At 47.8% G+C, this 21,520-nt stretch overlaps 1 protein-coding gene across 13 annotated transcripts in view; it reads right to left on the bottom strand.

The window, feature by feature from the left end:
* Window positions 1-21,520, bottom strand: part of LOC105727565 (guanine nucleotide-binding protein G(s) subunit alpha) — a 57,043-nt gene that overhangs the window by 1,258 nt on the left and 34,265 nt on the right. For 3 of the 13 annotated variants that reach the window (XM_012467532.2, XM_064382550.1, XM_064382551.1), the window contains 9 exons: window positions 14,048-14,120; window positions 10,824-10,868; window positions 5,960-6,014; window positions 5,755-5,874; window positions 4,042-4,139; window positions 624-678; window positions 425-498; window positions 269-327; window positions 44-164 (listed from right to left, as the gene is read on the bottom strand). In XM_012467532.2, coding sequence (XP_012322955.2) covers window positions 44-164; window positions 269-327; window positions 425-498; window positions 624-678; window positions 4,042-4,139; window positions 5,755-5,874; window positions 5,960-6,014; window positions 10,824-10,868; window positions 14,048-14,120 — 700 coding nt within the window. Of the gene's footprint in view, window positions 1-43; window positions 165-268; window positions 328-424; window positions 499-623; window positions 679-4,041; window positions 4,140-5,754; window positions 5,875-5,959; window positions 6,018-9,767; window positions 9,818-10,331; window positions 10,335-10,823; window positions 10,869-14,047; window positions 14,121-15,212; window positions 15,383-17,209; window positions 17,227-17,507; window positions 17,525-17,845; window positions 18,319-20,377; window positions 20,556-21,520 lie in introns of those variants that run through there. The other 10 variants (XM_021669102.2, XM_064382553.1, XM_012467540.2 and 7 more) reach the window with 10 other exon arrangements.

The following is a 21,520-nucleotide window of genomic DNA, read 5'->3' as shown; positions in this document are numbered from 1 at the left end:
GCCTCCTGGGCAAGCACAGGGGGCAGGCTGTCATTCCACAAACCTGTTGTTCCAGATGCTCTTGAAGAGGTTCAGAGCCTCCTGCAGGCGGTTGGTCTGGTTGTCCTCCCGGATGACCATGTTGTAGCTGCTGCTGGCCACCACGAAGATGATGGCAGTCACATCTTAACCAAAGAGAGCAAAGCCATGAGCGTGAGCGGCGACACTGATCCCTAACAACACAGAAGCAAAGCGTTCTTCGCCAACAGCCAAGCCCACAGCGTCCTACCGTTGAAGCACTGGATCCACTTGCGGCGTTCATCACGCTGGCCACCCACGTCAAACATGCTGGCGGGGAAGAGGACAGCTGGTTAGTCCAGAGGGCCTGGGGTGAATGTCAAGAAACCATGATCTCTGTTGTATAAAAAGGTAACAGTTGGCTTACTGGAAGTTGACTTTGTCCACCTGGAACTTGGTCTCAAAGATTCCAGAAGTCAGGACGCGGCAGCGAAGCAGGTCCTAGAACAAAACTGAGGTCAGTGCATTTCACCAAAGCCAATCGAAAGAGCAGTAATTGGCAATCTAAAGCAAGAGAGCCTTGAGTGGCTTGGAAAGAGTGCTCTGGTGGTGAGAGTTTTGCACACCTGGTCGCTCGGCACGTAGTCGGCCTGCTTGATCACATCAATCTTGTCCAGGAAGCTGGGAGAAAAAGAAAGACACGAGGGGTGTTTACAGCACTCACAGCAATTTGCCAACTATTTATTTGTTTGTGTCTCTCTACAAAGTCAGGCTCAACAGGAGTGGCTGTCCCACAGTTACACAGCACTAAGTCAATGGCACGTTTGCTTGTGCATTGGTTACATTTATGACTCAAAGCTGATGCCTTAAGGAGGTTAGGGCAAATAGGATTTAAGATAATTTCAGGAATCAGGGAACTACAGATGTGTCTAGCAGCTAGCCCGTGACCTTGGCGCAGTGGGGCCACACAAACAACACAGGACAGTGGTGGGGCTTTGCTTTTCATTCTTATTTTTTTCTATTTCTCTTTTTTATTCTTTACTTAGCTTGTTTATTCCTGTTGCTCTCTGGTAATATTCTTGATTTTTAAAAGGTTTTATGCATATCAACCAATAGAGAAAGGACCCCAAAACCAGGCTGGCCTATCACATTCTGTGCCATTTGGCAATGCTTGACAAAAACACTTTAATTTTCAAATTGCTTGACTAAAATGGCAAACGGTTTGAAAACTGTGTATCTCTATATCATCAGTTTAAAAAAATAAAGTGACATACTTAAAAGCATCAAGGACTTTCCCCTCAAGGGTACACAAGATTGTTTTAGTTACTCAGAATCTGGATCCCTTCCTTTTTACTTTTTAAGAATCTCATTGATTAAAGAGAACAAAAGAGACTGGCACAAAGGGGCCCTTCTTGCCCTAACCATCCTGAACAGGAAACAAACACGAAGCTCTCTTCCGTTCTGTTTCGTCCATAAAATAGAACACTCCAGATACTAAGTTTTTCCTTAAAAAAATCATCTTGTTTGTGTTGCTTGATTAGACACACAGAAAAGTTTACTTTTGAAAGAGTGGGGTAATTTAATTAATATAGAAAATGTTAAAACCAGTTTATTTTTTGGAAGGAGGGGCACATAGAGATTGGAATTGTTTTAAAGTGGGCTAATGAGAAAAGAAAATCATCAAGAGAGAAAAGTCTATTTAAAGACACTCCCTAAGTTTTGTGTTCCCCTGTTCCTTTTTACTAGTTCAGAGTTAGTCTGGCTTAGAGGATATACTAACTTGCCCAATCAATCTTACATTACAGCACCAGTCCAGAAATAGCTCCCCAGCCGCCCTGGCCTCCAGCATGTTACCATGGCAACAGAACCACAGTTCTATAAATAGCTCATCAGCACCAAATCTTGTGCGAGAGACATCTGGAGTGGAGCCAGCCAAACCCCAGCTCAACAAATAAAAATAGGCAGCTTCAGAAATGGGCACGGTACCAGTGTCTCAACTTTAACATAAAGGCAGTTCAACCAGAAACGTGCCGGCCACGGCAGATGCGGGGCTGTTTGGGCCACTGGGGAGGGAGGACATTTTAAAAGTTTGAAGCTGCGTTGTTCTCTTTTTCTCTGAGTTTCCTTAAAACTTTTTATGATCTATGCAAATGGTGCAGTTTTCAGACAAAGTTTCAGGAGTAATTAAGTGTTGCTTAAAAAAAAAAACCCAAAATCTTTTAAATGTTTTGAGAGAGAAAACGAAATCCAACAAAATGCAACAACCTGGCTAGACTACCGTTAATTAATGAAACTGTGTCTCCCTGCCCCCCAGCATTCAAAACTGGGACGCTTAAACTCTCCTAATCTTGTACCTGTACTTAACTTCTGACTTGGATCCAAAATACAAAACGCAAACAATTCCAGGATTTCCATTTGTTTTGTGTTACTATAATTAGCGCTTCCAGCTCTTAGTTCAAACTTTTGAGAAAATCAGGGACTTTGCTGAAGAAGGAATGGGGGCTGGGGCCATAGGGACCGGCCAATATGGACTGTTTTTCTGTTCCTTGAAAAAATATACAAATTTGCTTGCATATTAAGCCATGGAATATCTATGTATGTGACAATTGAAAATAATCAAAGGTATTTCCAGTGGGAAGGCAGGGCTGGGGAAAGACAAATTCATAGATTGCACAGAACCTAACGTAAGCTTGTATGATTTATAGATGAACATACTACCTCTTCCTCCCTCCTGCTCATTCAAGAAATTTTCACAACCAGTTCCTTGGGCTTGGGGCTACTAAGTAAAGCAATTCTAGCCCTTGGTGAGTCAGCCTGGCACCTTCGTTCCAATGAGTTAATACCTCCTATAGTAAAATCAGTTCCAAAATTCAACTACTTGTAATAAGGATAGCTAAAACATCAAACCTCTACTAGGCTCCTAAGTCATAGGACATTCCTGCTTCAGAATATCATTAACTGAGATTGCTTTGTGCATTGTGCAGTATCAACAAACAAAAGATATCTTTACTTTTTTTTTTTAATAACCCTGACTACCATACGCCTGCTATATTATGTGCAGGATGAGGGAGGCCATAAACTATTTAAAAAGCAACTTTCTAGCTATGGGGTGTGATGTCCTCTGGGAGACAACATGAAGGGTGACAAGGACAGAAGGTGGTCCCTGAGGGAATGGTAAGTCAGGTGTGAGGCAACAGGGGTAGCAGCTTGGGCATCAATCTGTTTTTGTGCAATACAGTCTGTTTTATAATTTCCTTTCTTCATTTATCAGCACACTAATCAGGTGAGCCCACCTTGTGAGTGACTTTGGAGAAAGATGCCTTTCCCGTCGCTACTGCAGGCCTTCACCTGTCCTCCTTGCCGGCAGTAATTTGTTTCATTTGAAAATAACCCCACCACAGTACTGTATTGCTTAGGTGTACAGTTTAGGATTTAAAACCCACTGACCACTTACCATCCTTGAATCAAGACCCGGTGTGAAGGAATAAATAAGGATATGAAAGAGTTCAAAAGTCAAGACAACATGAAAATAAACTCTACCTAGAGTCACTAAGATCTAGTAATACTAGGCAGCTATTAGAGTCGCTTACCTGAGAGCAGAAAGAGAGCAATCAACAACTACCACGGAGAGAGGAGGCAGAGTGTGTCTTCACCATTCCCCTCTGTTATGTTTTAAAATTACAGCAATAAAATACAGTATGTTTAAATTATTTAAAATGGGAGAACTGCCCTATTTTCCTAAATGCTTGGGGGTCAATTCAATTAATTACTTCACACTAATTATGAATATTATGAAACTAATCACCATTTTGCTCTAATAGACATTAAATGTTTATCTAAAATAATGTCACTGCACTAAAAAAAGTGCAATTAAGGACTTTATAAACAATTGAATCAGACTAGAACTTTCTGCCCGTGGGATAACTGGTTGGCTTCTATGAAAGGATCACTGACAAGTAACTGTGAAAGCAGGAATCACAGGTTTTCACGTTTTCTCATTTTTGCCTGTTTTACGTGCTGATGGGTGGGGCCAGTGTTACTTACTACTGGGCGCAGTCAATCAGCTGGTACTCATTGGAGCGTTCGTAGCAGGCACGCACTCCTTCATCCTCCCACAGAGCCTTGGCATGCTCGTAGAATTCCTGAACGTGAACACAAGAAAGTTTAGAGAAAGACAAGACCTTGAACTAATAAAGAACGCTGTCATTCGAACCCTGAGACCAGAGTTCCCTATGTAACCAACACTTGATGTGATTCTGAATTTTGAGTCCAGTGAATGAATGAATGCTCACAAAGAACTTTAATTCAACTTGTTAAACATATTCAAAAGTTCACATAATTAGCTGCTGCTCTTATTGTGAACTGCTGGTTTTGGGTAGTTTCTTGTGTTATTTTGTTGTGGGGGGGGTGGGGTAAACTACTGAATAATTTACTTTCTTCACAGAATTGTTTAGGAAGAATATACACTAGTCTGTGTTAGGAGAATATGCTAATAAGAGATTCAATGTTGTGAAAACAAGAAACTTCATTTGTAAGATGTGCTGGGACTAAATTTTCCTTCTGGGAAAATGTGACTCTTACCAAAAAAATATGACGATGGGGACTTGTCAGTAGGAACATAACCGTTCAGATGTTAGTAGGACTAATAAAAGGTTACTGTTCTGACACGTGTTTAATAGGCTGCTATGTTTCTTTTCCTAGTAGAAATATAGAATCATATTTCATAAAAGTGGGTTACATTATACATACTGTTTACTGCTTTTTTTCCAAAATGCTATTTTTAAAAATTTAGCTATCTATACTAACTGAATACTATTAATTTCTCTGCTAATGTGAGTTTGCAGCCAAGCCCATCTAAAATATACAAACACAAATTCCCACGAAAGCCTGACAAAAGGCAACAGGAACTCATTGTCTTCACTGTAGACAAGTCTCTTCCTTGTGGGCCTTACAAACGCATCCATCTTTCCAGTTCCCTGCTTATAAGCCACTCTCCCCACGAAGGGGCCTAAACGTGTATGTTTGGGCTTGAACAGTTTTTTTGTTCCCTAAAAATAGTTCTTTAGGGAGCCAACAGTGTCAAGCATCCAGAGGAAAGTCTTTTCCATGTGTTCTATTTTATGATGTATTTTTGAGTTACAATTTAGATATATTTAAACATTTTTTTAATATTGAGAAAAGATTTCATTTGCCCAAAGACCAGGACTGACTTTAGGAAACTCTTAATAAATATGAAAAGGTCACCTGTTTAAAATGAGAATGTCTTCCATTTGGCACTTCACTGAGGCATCCCAAGGTACCTTAGGGCACTTCCAGTGGAGTAAATGGACAATTAGTATTTGTGTGCCATATTTAACACACAGCTTTGTTTGTCCTAAGATGTGAATGAGGGCATAATTAAGCCTACCATAGCTCAGGAACTTTTTTCCCTCCTAAAAATTTACAATCTAATAAAATGAGATTGTAATATTAAAGAGTGATGTTTATTTGTGAGGACAGGTGAGCTAAGATGGACAAGGGGTGACAGAATTTTGCTCATCCATCTCGAACAAAGCTCTAATGATTATTATTATTAAATTAGGGTTACACATGAAATTAACTTTTTCCTAAGGATGGACGTCACTGAAATGCGTTTTTGCCTGTGGTGTGGTTTGGACACTCTTGCCCATGTGCAGGGCTGTCACTGATGTTCCCATAGGAACACTATGCTCAGGTGAGTGGGGCTCAGGCCACATAAGTCGGGGTGTAGCAGCTTACGGGAGGGAAGTCGAAGTCAGGCACGTTCATCACACTCAGAATGTAGTCCACTCTGAACTGGTTCTCAGGGTTGGCCAGCTCCACGGGGGGCACCAGGTTGCTCATGGCGGCCACAATGGTCTGAAAATGATTTAGCAAAGCGGTCAGGGAACAGCACCGGCTGGGAGGGGCTGTAAGACAGAAAGTGCAAGGATCCAGCACGTACTTCGATCGCCTCTTTCAGGTTGTTTTTGATGTCCTGCACTTTGGTTGCCTTCTCACTGCAGTAGGATTGAAAAAAGAAGAAAATCATATTGCATCATGTCAATTAAGAGTATTGCTTTCATAAAGATATTCCGACTAAAAAGCATAGTATTCTGTTCTTCAAGGAGTTGTGGGTTCAGATCTGTGCAAAGATTGGAGGCAGCTGAATAGACATGGTTGCAAATTATAACCTCCCAAATGTGTCCTGAGGACATGCCCAATGGGACAGATGAGCAAACTGCCTTAGCAATCATGACTGTACCAAAAGTTGCACACAGGTCACTGACTCTTTCAGGTGGTCCCATGGGCTTGAAGCCCCACACTACATACTAACACTTCTCCTGACCCTGTCAGCATCTGAGTAGGGGTGAGGCTGGGGTGACAGGTCACTAAGAGTTTGCAGTGGAGCAAAACAGTCCCCTATTTTGACTTGAAATTCACTCAGTTGCTAGATTAGCATACCGAGAGAACCAGTGAGCACAGGTAGTGGAGTTAATAATAGTTCATTACAGGGGGCTGGGCACTCGGTGACTCACACCGGTAGGGCAGATTGCCTGAGGTGTGGAGTTCGAGACCAGTCTGACCAACATGGTGAAACCCCATCTCTACTAAAAACACAAAAAAATTAGCCTGGTTTGATGGTGTGCACCTGTAATCCCAGCTACAGGGTGAGGGAGGCTGAAGAGGGGAATTGCTTGAACCAGGGAGGTGGAGGTTGCAGTGAGCCTAGATCATGCCACTGCACTCCAGCCTGAGTGACAGAGCAAGACCATCTGGGAGAAAAAAAAAAAAGGGCCAGGTGCCATGGCTCATGCTTGCGACCCAGCACTTTGGGAAGCTGAGGCAGGTGAATCACGAGGTCAGCAGTTCCAGACCAGCCTGGCCAACATGGTGAAACCCCATCTCTACTAAAAATATAAAAAATTAGCTGGGCGTAGTGGCACGCGCCTGTAATCCTAGCTACTGGGTAGACTGAGGCAGGAGAATCACTTGAATCCGTGACGTGGAGGTTGCAGTAAGCAGAGATTGTACCACTCCAGCCCAGGCGAAAGACTGAGACTCCATCTCAAAGAAAAAAAGTTTCATTACAGGTCTCAGAGCTTTGTAGCAAGTCACGTGTATGCTGCTCCAGGCGCTGCAACTAGCAGCAATGAACTTTCTAGTTCATGATATTACTGCAAGTTGGTCCATGTGCGTAGGTATCAAATAAGATTCCACCCCCTAGATGTTCTTATACTCTATGGGGAGGGGGTCAGATCCCTCTGGTAAGTAGACGTTGAAGGTTTTGTAGCTTTTCCTTGACTTTAACTCAGCCAAATGGGATGGCCTGTGTGGTCTTTATGGAATGATCTATATTCAGGGTCACTGGTCCCACAGGTAAAGGCCACATCCTCTGGCTTCTGGGGACCCTAATGTTAATTTTTGTACCAGATTACACTGATCCAAATGCTGTATGTCTTTCAGAAACTAGCCTTCTAATATTAGCAGCACAGTCAGGGAAGGTTTTCTGGAGTTTGTGTTTTTAGGGGGCAAGAAAGGGCCTCTTGGAGTGTCTCACCAGGTCTCACAGCCCAAAAATGTGCAGCACACCCAGCACACCTGCTGTACCTGTTAGGCCCTAGGAGGTGAGGGCATTGTGGTACAGAAGGAAGGTGCTATGGTCCTGCCTCTCTGATGGGGAAACTGAGGCTGAGAGGGAGAAAGCCTTGAGTTGCAGAGGCAGAAACCAATGGGGGTGGGAGATGCAAGGGACGGAGTTTATCTTTTTCACTGTATTTTTTAAAAAAAATCTTTTGAGATTCCCAGTTTTTGAAGCATTCACTTGGCTGATGCACTAATTCATAGAATGGAGGTAGAAATTAAACATATAATTCCCTCCAGACTAGAACATGACAAAGTCAAGGTAGAGAAAAGGAGGAGGGAGGTTAATTAGAAACAGCAAACAAGCAGGGCAGGGTGGTCAGTGGGGAAGGAGGAGCAGGGACGGATGGTGGGGTCAAGTGCAAGCCTGCCCACAGGCCTTCCACAAATAACATGGTCTTCCCTTTCTCAAAAGAACTCTACTCTCAAATTTCTTTCTGAATTAACGTCTGTACTTATTTGAGAGGGCCTTCAGAGGTCTCCACGCCACTGTTCTTCCATACTGGAGTGAAGAGCTGGCAAAGTTCAGAGGGGCCATGCTCATTAGTAGTGGGGGGTGTCTGGGGAAGGGAGGGGGAACAGATGGTGCCAGGAATCCCCTCAGGGCCATTTAAGTAAAAGTGGTGCAGTCCAGAGAACCTCAGAAGCACAGATGACAGGGAGAGGTGAGCTTCAGACCTTGTGCACAAATCTGAAATCTGATTCTGGCCCCCAGACTCTTAAAGCAACCACCGTAGAGTGAAAGGGACCAAGTCCTCACCGTTCTGTGGGACTGTCTGCTTTGTATGTGCAGAATCAAAGCTCATTTCTAAAATTAAGAATTTCTGGCCTTGGTATTACAATCTCACATCAATTATTTCGATGTTATAAATTCAAAGGACATGTGTTTGATGGTCCCCAATGTTCACTCTTGAATGCAGAATTTACCTAAAACCCCCTAGGACAAATCTATTCCCATTCATTAAAAGCAGGCTCCATTTCATAGGTAATGAAAGCTATTAACCTTTGGTTTCAAGGTTTCACAATAGTAAAATTAGATACATTTGGGTACTAAATATCCAAATCCGCATACAGCAAGAAGAAAGTATTTCCAGAAACAAGTTTCTTTCATTCAGTTTGATATTTTGGTCTAAGCAGTAGTATGATAATTGGAAAACTTCCCGTCTTAAAATACGGATATTTTGAGAACGTGTTCAGTATTCATCTACGTATGTGAATAGGTGTGGGAGTATATCAAGTATAAAACAGCTAAAATAGAAATCTAAAATCTAATTCGGGTGTGTAATACTAAAACATAAAATTCTTCCATTGAAGCAATTACTATGTAGATGGAGATATTATACTGGGGGTTGGCAGGTTTATCATCACTTTTACTATTGCTTAATGAATTTAAACGTTGATTGTGAAATTCAGAGAAAATGCCTTAGATGTCTTTAAACTACTTAACAAAGGCAAAATATATGCCAGTAGCTAGAACTGATTGGCTACAAAATTGGGGCTAGGGCTGGAAGTACTTTTAGGGTCTTGGTGCTTCCTCCTCCCCCATCTATGTATAAAGCAGATGAGCTGCGTTCAGTTTTTAAGAGCTCCTCCCCTCCCCCGGCTTCAGCTAAGTAAGTGGTGGTGGGAGGGGGGCTATTCAGGTCTCCAATTTATCCTTGTGCTTTGGTGGGAAAAGACAGACAAAGGAAGGAAGACAGAAGACAGACGCGAGATACAGGGATTGCTGAAACATGCAGAGAATTTTTATTTATCACGAATGTTAATACTTATATTTACTTGCAGAACAGTCACAGAGAGATGTGCAGGCAAGGTATTAGTAGGGTTCAAGGGTTTAGCACAACATCTAGTACACAGCAGGTTGCTCACTAAGGAAGGACTTGTCATATTTTGCTCAAATGCCAACTTTTGGTACAGTAGATTGTCAGTCAGTCATTTCTTATAGAGATACCTTTTTGGACAGTTGTCATACTACATTTCTGCCAATTTAGGATTTCAGTCCATTGTTTGTTTTTTCAATCATCGTTCAAGGTCACGTAGGAGGGGCCCCTCCCCGCTCCCCCCCCACCCCCCCCCCCCCCGCCCCGCCAAGACAACAGAATAGTATTCTTATTAGAAGTTCCTAAGACCGAGCAATTCCAGCATGCAAATTGTGATAGGACATAGCCGGGAAGATGAGAAACTGTAGCCATCATCTAGGGATAATATATTCTAAAAGAAACAGATGAACAAACATGTGTCAGTTACTTTGTCCCCAGACCCCAATATTTTTGCCCCTCCCCTCCCCGGCCACAGCAGCTGTTTCTTTGAGATCCTCTGAGATCTTCTAAGCTAAGTCAGTGGTTCTCATGTTCTCATGAGAAATAGCCACTCCACCACCGCATGCTAAATACACGGCAGAGCTAGAGTGGTTACCTGGCATGCGTGTGTGTGTGCGCGGCGCGTGTGCATGTGTGTGCGTGTGCATGTGTGTGCGTGTCTGTGTATGCATATGCATGTGCATGTGTGTGCGTGTGTGATGGGTGTGGGGATGCAGGAAGCAAAGAAAAAAATAATTTGATAATGAATGGAAAAATAATAGATGCCACCATGAATTTCCTTATCCGCTAGCTAACGTAAAGTGCCTTGGATTCAAATACACTTGATCATTTTTAAAAGGCCAGAGGCTTTTCGAGATGATTCTTAATGACGACCTGCTGCAAGGTACCAAGTCATTTTTCAAAATTAAAGACGGTGCAGCATTGCGTATTTTAATAGAGGGAAAAAAATTTTGTTTCAAAGAGGTCTGAAATTTTAAAATCAGACCAACCAGTGGTTAATGGAATTTAGTAGACAGTTTTAAAAACAAGTAGCTGGTTCAAATGGAGAGCTACGGGAAAACAGAAACCATGTGGAAAAACATCAGTTCTCAAAATCCTAAACCGATCGTCTAAAGCTGAAATCTATAACTTTCCCCAAGCTGGATCTCATTCTACTTTAAGCATGGCCAAAAAAATTATGTTACGCACTTTACTTGCTCCAAAATGTTTGGAAATGGTCTGTTATTTGCAAATATATGCCAATATGGCTGATGGTCCTTTAAATGATTTTTATTTTCTTCCCGGGTCTCTGGCCTCAGTTTCCCAGTATGATCTTCATGTTTGTTTTGTTTGTTAAACAATTTTTCTGTTTTTGAATGTGCCTACCCATCGCTGTTGCTCCTTGCAGCCTGCGGGTCCTCTTCGCCGCCCCTTTTAAAGAGAGATTGAAAGCTCACCTAATCTGCAAGGCACCGCAATTTCACACAAACCCCACACAGTCTCTCTACGTTCCGAAACAATCAGCCAAGAGCAAAAGCAACACTTCGCGCGCCATCCGTCCTCCCGTTAATTCTTAGGTCGCCTTTCTGTCTAAATTGGCCCGTCTACTGAGACTGCAGGCCATGGGGGAAGGATCCCACACCTCTGCTGCAGTATTAACAGAGCTCTCTGGAGACTCTGGTCGGATACAGGAGGGATGGATAATTATTTTCTTGTGCTTTCACTAAATGTACATGCATTAGGGAGCTAAAGCAGTGATTTATCTCACAATTCTTTGGAGAATATGGCAGTGCATAAGGCTCCTAATTTTCCCAGGTCACAATCTTCACAGTGTTGTATCTAAAGGCACAAAGGCATAGACGGGGGAAACTTCTGCCCGTGATTTCCTGCAAAACTAATGACCTCACTTCCTGCAGCGGGAGGAAACTACCTATAAAGTGGTTTCATTTATAAATAATTGTTCCCCATAAATTATCATTAAACTATGTCTGGACTGTGATGCAGCAAAAAATTTAAAAGAACCCAAAACTCCATCCCCTACCACCACAGAAAAAACGAGAAAAAAAAAAAAAAAACAACCCAAACCCGATCTTCATAAACAGTAGGAATTCCTCCTTGAAGGCCAAAGGGCAGCATTCTACAGTTTAGTAATTAGTTCAACCAATGTTAACAGTGTTTATGTTTTTTGTTTTGTTTTGTTCCTGGCACTAAATGTAAGAAAAAGAGTTAGCTTTGAGTTAGGAAAATCCAAATCCAATCTCTGTATTTCTGAAGGTCAAATCAATATTATCTTACTCTTAAAAATTTAACCGGTATGGCAGCCTGCAGAGAGTTAAAGCAAATTTAATAGCTCAGCCTAGCCCTAACAAAATGCAAGATCAAGCAGGAAAAACCCTGTACCACACAGACTACCCTTTAGGGACAGATGTCACTGTCTCATAGGGAATTCCTAGTTAAGAAGGAAATAGCTTTTGTTGCGGTACTGCAGTGAGGAAAAAGAAAAAAAGAGGCAGTTGGACGAGATAAAAATAAGGTATCTAGGCTCCCATGAGGAATACCCCCGTCAACCCTTTCACAGGCTAAATTTAACGTATCTATGCCCTTGTCTGCAAAGGCGGCAAACTGGGAATGTTGCTTCCTCTTTCCAAAAAGAAAACAGAAAAGAGAAGTTCTGGTTGAAAACCCTTGCCTGGTGTTATAGGCTGGCTCACTTAGGGAGGAGAATCCTTGCTATAAAAATTGTTAAATTTCAGGGCAATCTGTAGAGTTAATGAAGCTGTCAGTAGTTTATTTCAAAGGTGACTTAGCTTCCGACCGAAGCAAGCTAAGGTCAACAGTGGCTCCTGAACCTTTTAAAAATGCTAGCCATGTCCAGTTTTCATCAAAATCTTTATCTAGAGGATACATGGTCAAATGATTTTTGCTGAACTACTCTCACGAAGAAGTACTCCTGCAAGTTGCAGATGGAAAATGTATGCAAGATTTTTCTTCACATTACAAATTCACGGTTGGAAGTCTATCTCGGGGTTTTTATTTCCTGTCAGGATGGCAGTCTCCGCTGGCAGGGCTTCATCCAGGGGTGTGTCAAGAATTAGGAATTTTGGAATTGGTTGGTGACAAGTGATGCTGACTTACTCAACAGCACATGTGTGCACACTGACCACCCATGAGAGTCATCATCAGACTAGTAAAGAAGCCCATTCCTCTGCATCCCAACCAATCTTTCAGAATTCAGGGTTAAAGTGTAAAAAGCATCCTAAACTAACATGACTGTTTGTATGGGTGATGTCATCCTTTTCTAAACAATGATTTGATCTAACAAATTCTAGAATTATCCATAAGGAGCTGCGAACCTTGCTCTGAAAGGTGATAAAATTCACTTTTGTTTCCCGGATGCTTAGTGACTAGTAAAGTTTTTTTTTTTTTTTTTTGGTGGCGGGGGGAGGTGTATAATTAAATGCTTCCACCTTGACTCCATCTCCCCTTCTGAAATGGAAGCCAATACAACTCCAGGTTAAGTTTTCAATTGAATCCAGGTTTAAGAAAGGGAATGGGGCTGTGCTAACCAGCTAGTAATTACAAACTAGTGCCTTCAGGTGCTTGTAATCTAGTATGGTTAACGCTGTCACACCAGTGAAAAGAGACAGGTAAACTTAGTTTTTTCTTTTTTTTTTTTGACACATTTTGTTACACGAGAATGATGGGCAGGCCCCATGTGGGGTCTTGGGGAGAAAGGCAAGCTCCCTGATTTACTGAATGTTCCCTGTTTGCATTCCTCATGCGAGGCAGGGCCCCCTAACTTGCCTCACACGTCTAATATAAACTCTCTCCTGTTTAATCTTCATTCTCACTGCAGGACTGCCACACTGCCCTATACCAGGATACCTGGGAGGACTTTTCAAAGGCAAACATGCTCTTCAATGCGGCTGGGAGCATCTAACCTCCCAGTCTTTCCATCCTTCAAATGAATGTTCCCTTTTTCTTTTCTTTAGGCAGGGGTACTGATTTGTTTTTTGTTTTAAAGGGAAACAATGATTTGCCCATAATTTAAGGGGGGCCCAAAAAATGAGTAACTGTAAACAAGGGCTGCCACTTCCAAATCTGTTTCTGGTGAGAATATTATTCAAATGATGTTTCCCTAATAGTTTAAAACATCCCGTGCGGGTTCATTACATTGAAACCTGTCTGGGGTGGGGTGGGGTAAATCTGCAGTGATCAGCATGGGCTGGACAAGGGGGCAGTGGCCAAAGCCACGTTGGAGACACTGCAGCAAGTCTAGAGGCTGCGGCAGGGACCTGACCCAGAGAGGGGGCTGTCACGGGGCCAAGTGCTGTCAAGCGTCCCCTGCAACCAGGCATGATTTTCTTGGGATAGGGAGCTGTTTGGCATGAACACCGGTGCTTCATCAGTAGTAGTAGTATTTGTTGAACCAACGATTCAAGGGAGGGGGGAGATCCTCAAGAGCCCTTCCCAGGATTTTCTAATATGTAAATTAGGAAAAATTAAGTGAAAACTGGCTGCCCAGCCCCCAAAGCCTCCCTAGACTTCCTAAAGGTTAGTATCAAGTCTGTTCCTCTTACTTGGTGCCCCTGCACCGATTTGACACTTACTCTCCATTAAACCCATTAACATGCAGGATCCTCATCTGCTTCACAATGGTGCTTTTACCAGATTCTCCAGCACCTAGAAAATGAAAGTAAGTCTCAGGTTATGAAGGAGGCATTTTACACACTTTGGGCAGGGAGGACTGCTGCTGCTGTTTTGTTTTTCCATAGAAGCAACACGCAGAAAAACACAAAATCAGAGACTTGCAATTTTCCTTGACATTTCGATGCAGAGAAAGGAAATCAAAGTCCAACTCAGTGTCTACCTGCGGTATTTCCCCATGAGAATAACAAGAATTAAAGGTTTGCTCATTTTAATCCCGCCCCCCCACCCCGCCTTGTTTAAAAAATTTTGGGGTGGTGAAGGAAAGGGGCAAAGAGAAGGAATGACGCAATTTTGTCATTTGAGGGGTAAACAAGAAAACTGAAGTTAAAACTGTGAAGCGGAATCCCCGATATATGAACATTCACACATAAACGTATCTAGACACATAATTTGTTGTCAGATGTTTCACGGTTAAAATACCCGGGATTCCCAACAATGCCCAGACACCGCAGTCTCTTCCACATCACGTAGCGATGCAGCACTTTCCTTGCTAACATTTTCACAACGCAGCTTCTTTCTGTGCAGGTTTCCTAACCCCTTGGGCTACTTAAACATCCACCCCTAAAACTGCATTACATTTTTCCCCCTTTCCACCCTCCTCTTCCCTCACAAACTATATCTTTCTAAAGATAAATTCCCTCTGGGTACAACTATGTTGCTGAGGGAAATGGAAGACCATCAATTATCTGTCATCTTCTGGAAAAACCACATTTTAATATCAAATACAGTTCTTGAGACCCTATTAGCAGTAGGTAAACTGGAACAACAATAGTAAAAAGTAATACAAGAACAAAACTTTAATCCAAAGGAAAACTATCCCTGGGAACTATTGATTTTGAAAGAGATTCCAAGACCTTCCCAACTAAAAGAGTAGGAACACATGCCTCCATTTTAAATCATCTTTCATTTGTAAAAATACATATATGTTTCATGGAAAAAAACACATTTCCATCAAGCTAGAAGGAGGATTGCTACTTTGCATCTCCTTTTTAGTAATGCACATTTCCAAGATAATACACGTGTGAACAGTTTTTTGCCCTCCGTCCACACAAATCTGCTTTTTACCTTTTTTTTAACTTTTGTTTTAATGCCCAGATAACAAAGCATTCCTCCTTCGCTTGCCTTTTCACAAGCTCGTAATCAATACCTGTAAAAGTTAAAATTAGTTTCCACAGAAACATTGATTTCAAAGCAAACACTCTATCTTAATGAGCCTAACTCTCATAAATTAAAAATACAAATGGCACTATTAAGAGATGCCATGAAGAGAACATCTAATATTCAGCAGGATCTCCAATATTCTAATTTCAGAAGTGTTAAGCTGCGTGATGTCTATCTTTTACAGGCAAAAACAGATCGGTGCCTCAGTTTCCACATTTATGACGTGGCTGAAAAATTATTTTAAGATCTGTGTAGTTCTCTAATTCACTTAATTTTTATGTCGTTAAGATGGAGTAAAAAGAGGATTTGGGGCATTATTAGGTTTCCTCTTTTGGGGGAGGCATTATTTTGGTGAGAATCACCATTTAAAAATGCAAAATGTTGTGTCACTGGCTTGGGCTGCAGATTCCTAGGCCAGAGGCCATCAACGCATCATGATGTAATGTAGTCATATAGACTAGGACGCTTAGATTAGTCCCTCTGACGCAAGATGTGTTCTGGGTAACAGTCTCAAATTAAGTGGAGACTTTGTGATCACAACACAAAAGGTGTTGGAAATTTAAGGTGCCATTAGATTAAATTAAAATATACCATTAGCATCACATTTGACTTAAATCAGCATTCAGATAGCTTTCACAGAAAAGATTCTAGACTTTTCCAGAGTTACTTTGAAATCATGTTATACGCATATTAATGTCCCAATAGCACAATTCTGCTTTTAAAAGTTTTAGACAAGACAGCAACACATGTACCATTTAATTACTGATATTGCAAATGCATAAACACCAAAGACACTTATTTTCACTTAATTTTCTGCTTTTATAAATCTGGACCCAGGAGAACAAAGTCATGACCCATCCAAAAACAGCAAACCAAAAGCCATCAAAGGAAAAACTGCCTCGGTCTTTTATATTTTATTCTTTATAATCAAGCGGTTTTGTTGAAATGTGACTACGAACGAGGTCTTAACTTAGCAAATTCACAAATTTATTCAGATAGCTAAATTATCAAGGAAGTGGAAAACTTCCATTTTTAATTAATGCTGTGTAATTCTTTTGGTCATTTAAAATTCCCCCCACGCCCCCAAACAGCACCTTAAGGAAAAAAAAAAAAAAAGGGGGGAAAGGCCGTTTCCATATAACCACCTTTTTTTCTTTCTTTTTTTTTGCCAGAGAGGAAAAGTCACAATCCAAAAAAAGAGAAGAAAAACCCAAAACCAAACAACTAAATGTCACTTGATAAACAACTAATTAATGTCTTTTAATCTCTTCCCACCTGCAGGAAAAGTCTCCTTAGAGCACTCTCAATCCCCCCTCCCACCTTGAAAAGGACAAAAAAAAAAAAAAAAAAACCACGCCATTTCCAGACCAAGAAGCCATTTACAGACAAATGTCATTTTCCAGTTTTATCTGATTTGTGAATGTCTTTGTTTTTTTCTTTTCACAAAGCACTCTCAATGTGGCCAGCCAGCAGGAAAATGTGTTTTTTGATGGTTTATTAAAATAGTGTTAGGGGGGCGCTGCTTGGTGTCTGTGTGTGTATGGGGGGCGGCTGCTACAATTAATTATCCGCTTGGCTTTTGAAAAAGCCTGCAAGTCTGGAAGGGGAAAAAAAGGTCATACTGTAAAATGACGTGTCATTTGGCTTCACTGGGCATTTCTCGTACTAACTATCCATTTTTTGGTGGTGGGGGGTGGTCTTATTTTATTTGACTCTCCTTCTCCTTTCACCGCCCGGCCTGGCCCGGGACACGTCTGCTCCGCGCGCACACAGTCGGTCCTGCCCGAAACGCACCAAGTCGCGCCCAGCGGCAACCGCCCTCCCTCCTCCCCTCGTTGCCCCCCCCAACTCCGGCGCCACGACTCCCTTGCGCCCCCTCCCCCTCACTGCACCACCTTTACCGCTCCGATCCTTTCCGAGGGGCTGATGTCACCAGCCCCCCCAATCTCCTCGGCCACTTCTCCCCGCCAAAGCCTCCCTTTGGCGAGGCCCCCTCCGCCACCACGGCGCCCCCCAGCGTCACCCCCTCCTCTCCTCGCCCCTTTCTTCCCCCCTTTCCTTCTCCCAACAAATCTCACACCCCACGGAGGCGGGTCCCCCTCCCTCTGCCCGCCACCCTATTTCCTGTCCCCGAAACCCTCTTTTTGTCGCAGTCTCCGGAGCCCCGTGGGCCTCCCCCTCCCCCTTCCCAACACGCACCCAAACCCCTGGCGTCGTGTAGGCCTCGCGGAAAAAGAGAGGAGAGAGAGGTGGGGGGAGAACGAGAGACATACACAGCGGACGGGCCGGGGGAGGGGGACCCGCGCCCGTGTCGCCACGGCCCCCAGCCCCGTTTTTGGGCCCCCGCCCGGCCGAATCCGCGCCCCGGGGTCTCCCTTCCGGCCTCGCCCCCCACAGACAGAGCCCGCGAGCGGGAGGGGGGCCCGGGAGCGCGCGCCCGGGGCGGGGGGCGGGCTCGGCGCGCGCGGCCTGCGGGGCGCCCCTCGGGGGCCCCCGGGCCGGGCCGGGGCCGGCCGGCGCCCCCCGCCCGCCCTTACCCAGCAGCAGCAGGCGGTGCGTGGCCCGGTAGACCTGCTTGTCCTTCTGCAGCTGCTTCTCGATCTTTTTGTTGGCCTCGCGCTGCGCCTTCTCCTCGTTGCGCTGGTCCTCGGTCTTACTGTTCCCGAGGCAGCCCATGGCGGCGGCGGCGGCGGCGGCGGCGGCGGGGCGCGGCCGGGCGGCTGCGGCGGCGGCGGCGGCGGGCGCGGGCGGCCTCACGCGGGCCGGGAGGGCCGGGGCAGCGCCGGGCGGGCGGGCCGGGCGCGGACTCGGCTCCTCGGCGAGGAGCGCGCGGGGCGGACTACGGGGCGCGGGCCGCGGGCCGCGGGGCGCGCGGACGGGCGCGAAGGGGAGGGTGGTGTCGGTCGGACCGAGGGGCGCGCGCAGCTCCCCGCCCCTCGAGCCGAGGCCGAGGGGGCTGATGGCCGCCGCCGGGCCGAGGCGGACCAGAGCAGGAGCTGCGGGAGCTGCTGCCGCCGCTGCCGCCGCCGCCGCTCTTATTGCCTCGGCCCGGGCCCCCGCCGCCACCCCGAACCAAAAGCGCCGCGGCGGGCGGGGGGAGGCGGGGGGAGGAGGAGGAGGCGGCGGCGGCGAGGGGGGTGGAAGGAGGAGGAGGAGGAGGAGGGCCGAGGAGCGGCCGCGGCGGCGGCGGCGGCGGCGGCGGCAGGGAGGGCGGGAGCCGGCGGAGGGAGGCGGCCCCCCGGGAGCCCGGGGAGGGGGTCCCTCCGCCCGCGCCCGGCCGCGGACGGGACGGGCCGGGGAGACGCCCCCCACCCCCCGGGCTCGGGCCGCAGCCGGGCCGGGCCGAGGGGGGAGAGGGGGCGTCTCCGCGCCAGTGACGACCCCTCGCACGACGCCAACGCTCCACCTCCCGGGCCGCGTCGCCCGGCGCCCCCGAGGCCTCCTCCCCCTCCCGCGGGCGCCGCCGAGGGGCCGGGGTGGGCGGAAGGGGAGGGAGCGCGCGCCCGGACTTAGGAAAATTTTCGAAAGAGAGAGAGACACAGAGAGCCAGAGAGCAGGAGTGTGGAAAAAGCGAGGCGAGCACGAACCAAAGGACAGAGCAACCGAAAAGGAAAATGTGTCCACACACAAACACGAACACGAATAAAAATCCACACTACACAGCGATGGTGGTGTCTGGTGGCGGTGACGGGGTGGGGGGGCTGACTAGATGAGCCGCTCCTCGCGCCCCCGGCGCCGGGCGCCATGGCCCGAGCCGAAGGCACTGCTGGCCCCGGCGCGCCCGCGGCCTCTGCGCTTTGCGCGGCCGCCCAAGTAGGAGAAGAAGGCGCAGCCCAGGAACACTCGGAAGCAGCAGGTCGCCCCGAACACGAAGCCACAGCCGCGGCCCTGCTCCGTGCGCTTCTGCAGCAGGAAGTTGAGCACCCACGAGGGGCTGCGCACGGAGAACACCAGGAACACCACGAGGGGCAGGTGGGCGCTTAGCGCGCCGGCCTTGAGCGGCCCAGGCCGCCACACGACGCCCCCCACGCGCGGCGCCGCGTAGTAGGCGTCGTCCTCGTCGCCCGAGTCCGTGTCCCACTCGGCCCAGGCCCTACTCGTGCCCCCGGCGGCGGCGGCCCCCTCGGCGCCCCCGGCGGCGCCCTCCTCGGCGCCCTCGTCGTCGTCGGCGGCGGCCGCGGCGGCGGCGGCCTCGGGGCCTCGGGCCTCCTCCTGGGCTTCTGGCACCTTCTTCTTCTTCTTCAGCATCTTCTCCACCTTCTTCCTCTCCTTCTCCCTCCTCTTCTCCTCCTTGCGCCTCTGCTCCAGCAGCTTCTTCTCGAGCTTCCTGCGCTCCTTGTCGGTCAGGAACTTCTCGGGGGGCGCCTCGCGCGCCGGGTTCTTGGGGTTCTTCGCGGGCTTCTCTGCGTCTCCGCTCTTCCGCGGCGCGAGCGGCTCTCTCGTTTCGGTCAACGACGCAGCCGCCGCCGCAGCTTCGGCAGCCACCTCGGCAGCCGCCGCGGCCGTCTTCTTCTCGCTCTCCGCCACCCGGGCTTTGAGCTTCATGGCCATCTTCAGCATGGTGGCCCGGCCACCTAGGGGAGCTCGGCTCGCGCCTGGCCCGGGCGCCCTGCTTACCCCTGGCCTCGGGCTGCCCGGCCCCTGTGCGCCCCGTGTCGGGGGGCTCCGCTGCGGTCCTCGCCGCGCTGCTCCGGGGCCGCCGAGCGCGGTTGCCCGGGCTTCGAGCTGCTGGGCTGGCTGCCTAAGAGTTAGCGCCAAAAAGGATGAGCAAAGAAAAAGGGGCGAGAACAAACCAAAAAGCACCAAGAAATGTCAACTCAAAAAGAAAAGTGCAAAGGCGCGCGGATGGCACGAGTCTGCTGTTACCCTCAGGCGCTCCTTGGTTTGGCTCTTGGGCACGCCAATGGAGAAGAGAAAAGAAGAGAAAAGAGAGAGAATTGGGGGGTGCCCGGAGGCGCGGGGCAGGGCAGCGGCGCCCGGGCGCCCCTGCCCTGTCCCGGCTCCGGCGGCTCTTGCCCGCGCCGGGCGACTCGGACTTCCGCGGGAGGCCCCGGCGCTCCCCGACTTACATGTGAGTGAGGTGCACTCACACGCAAGGCAGCGCCTGCCTGCCAGCCGCCCGCTGCCACCCCGCGCCGGGACAGGGGCTCGCTCCAGCCGCGGCGCCGCAGCCCGGAGCCAGATAGCAGGGGAGCGCCGCGCCGGCCAGCCACCTGACGCAGCCCGCTCCGCGGTGCCGACGCGACTGAGTGTCCCCGCCGGGGAGCAGCTCTTCTAACCGGCCCCGATGACGCCCCAGCCTCTTCAGAGGACCGACCCATAGCAGCGGCCCCTATAAACCGAAGGGGAAGCGTGAAAAATCGGCCCACCGGGGACGCGCCCAAATGGGCCGCCGCGCACCCTGGGGGTGCGGGCCGGTGTGGGGACAGCGCAGGTGTGGGCCGGGGGCGCCGGGGGCGCGGTGGCGGGGGGCACGGGCGCGCCCAAGACGGTGGGCGCTCAACCCCGCCTCCCAGACCTGCCTCCCAATTTTCGGTGAGTGGTGTAGCCCTGGGCGGCGTGCAAAGTGTGCGACGGCGGCGCTTACCCCTGCTGTGCGCCTCCTTACCTCCAGCCACCCACCCCGCCCTCCCAGCGGCGCGCGCCCGCCGAGATAGGTGTCTAGGTGTCGGAGAGCCGAATTCCAATTGTTTGCGACGCCCGGACGGGGTTTCGGATCTTCGGACGAGAAAAGTGCTTTGGGATTGCAAAGCTATCCCTGCCCGAAGCAGCAGGCCCGCCGGTGTCTCGGGAGCGGAGGAGCGGTGGCCGGGGCTGTGGAGTCGGTGCACGAGGCGTCCTCCCAGGTGGGAGAGGTGGCGGCCTGGCCTGGGCGCCCTGGGGACTCTGGAACAGAGGGAAAAGTAGTTTACGGAACGTGAACTTGTTTGAGGGTTATTTCAAAACTTTCAAGTGTCCCGCCCCACACTAGGATGCAGCAGAGCACAGGATTAGGAGCAGGGATACTAAGTTTTCAACCACTGGACTCCAGCCTGCCTTTCCTGGGACCTTGGTTGGGTCATTTGCTGCCACCGTGTTGTCTGCTGGGATACAGTTCATTCATTCAATAAATGTTTGGTGCCTGCGGGTTCCGCGGCCCACCATGTGCCCAGGTGAGCTGAGGCGGCTAGGTAATCGGGCTAAGATGTGAGTAGTGTCTTGGATGGGACACA

Source organism: Aotus nancymaae, unplaced genomic scaffold (genome assembly GCF_030222135.1).
Source record: "Aotus nancymaae isolate 86718 unplaced genomic scaffold, 86718_ANA_hifiasm-v0.15.2.pri h1tg000029l, whole genome shotgun sequence".
NCBI classification, from domain to species: Eukaryota; Metazoa; Chordata; class Mammalia; order Primates; family Aotidae; genus Aotus; species Aotus nancymaae.
The sequence above is the reverse complement of the archived record's forward strand: the minus strand, read 5'-3'. Positions and strand labels throughout refer to the sequence as shown.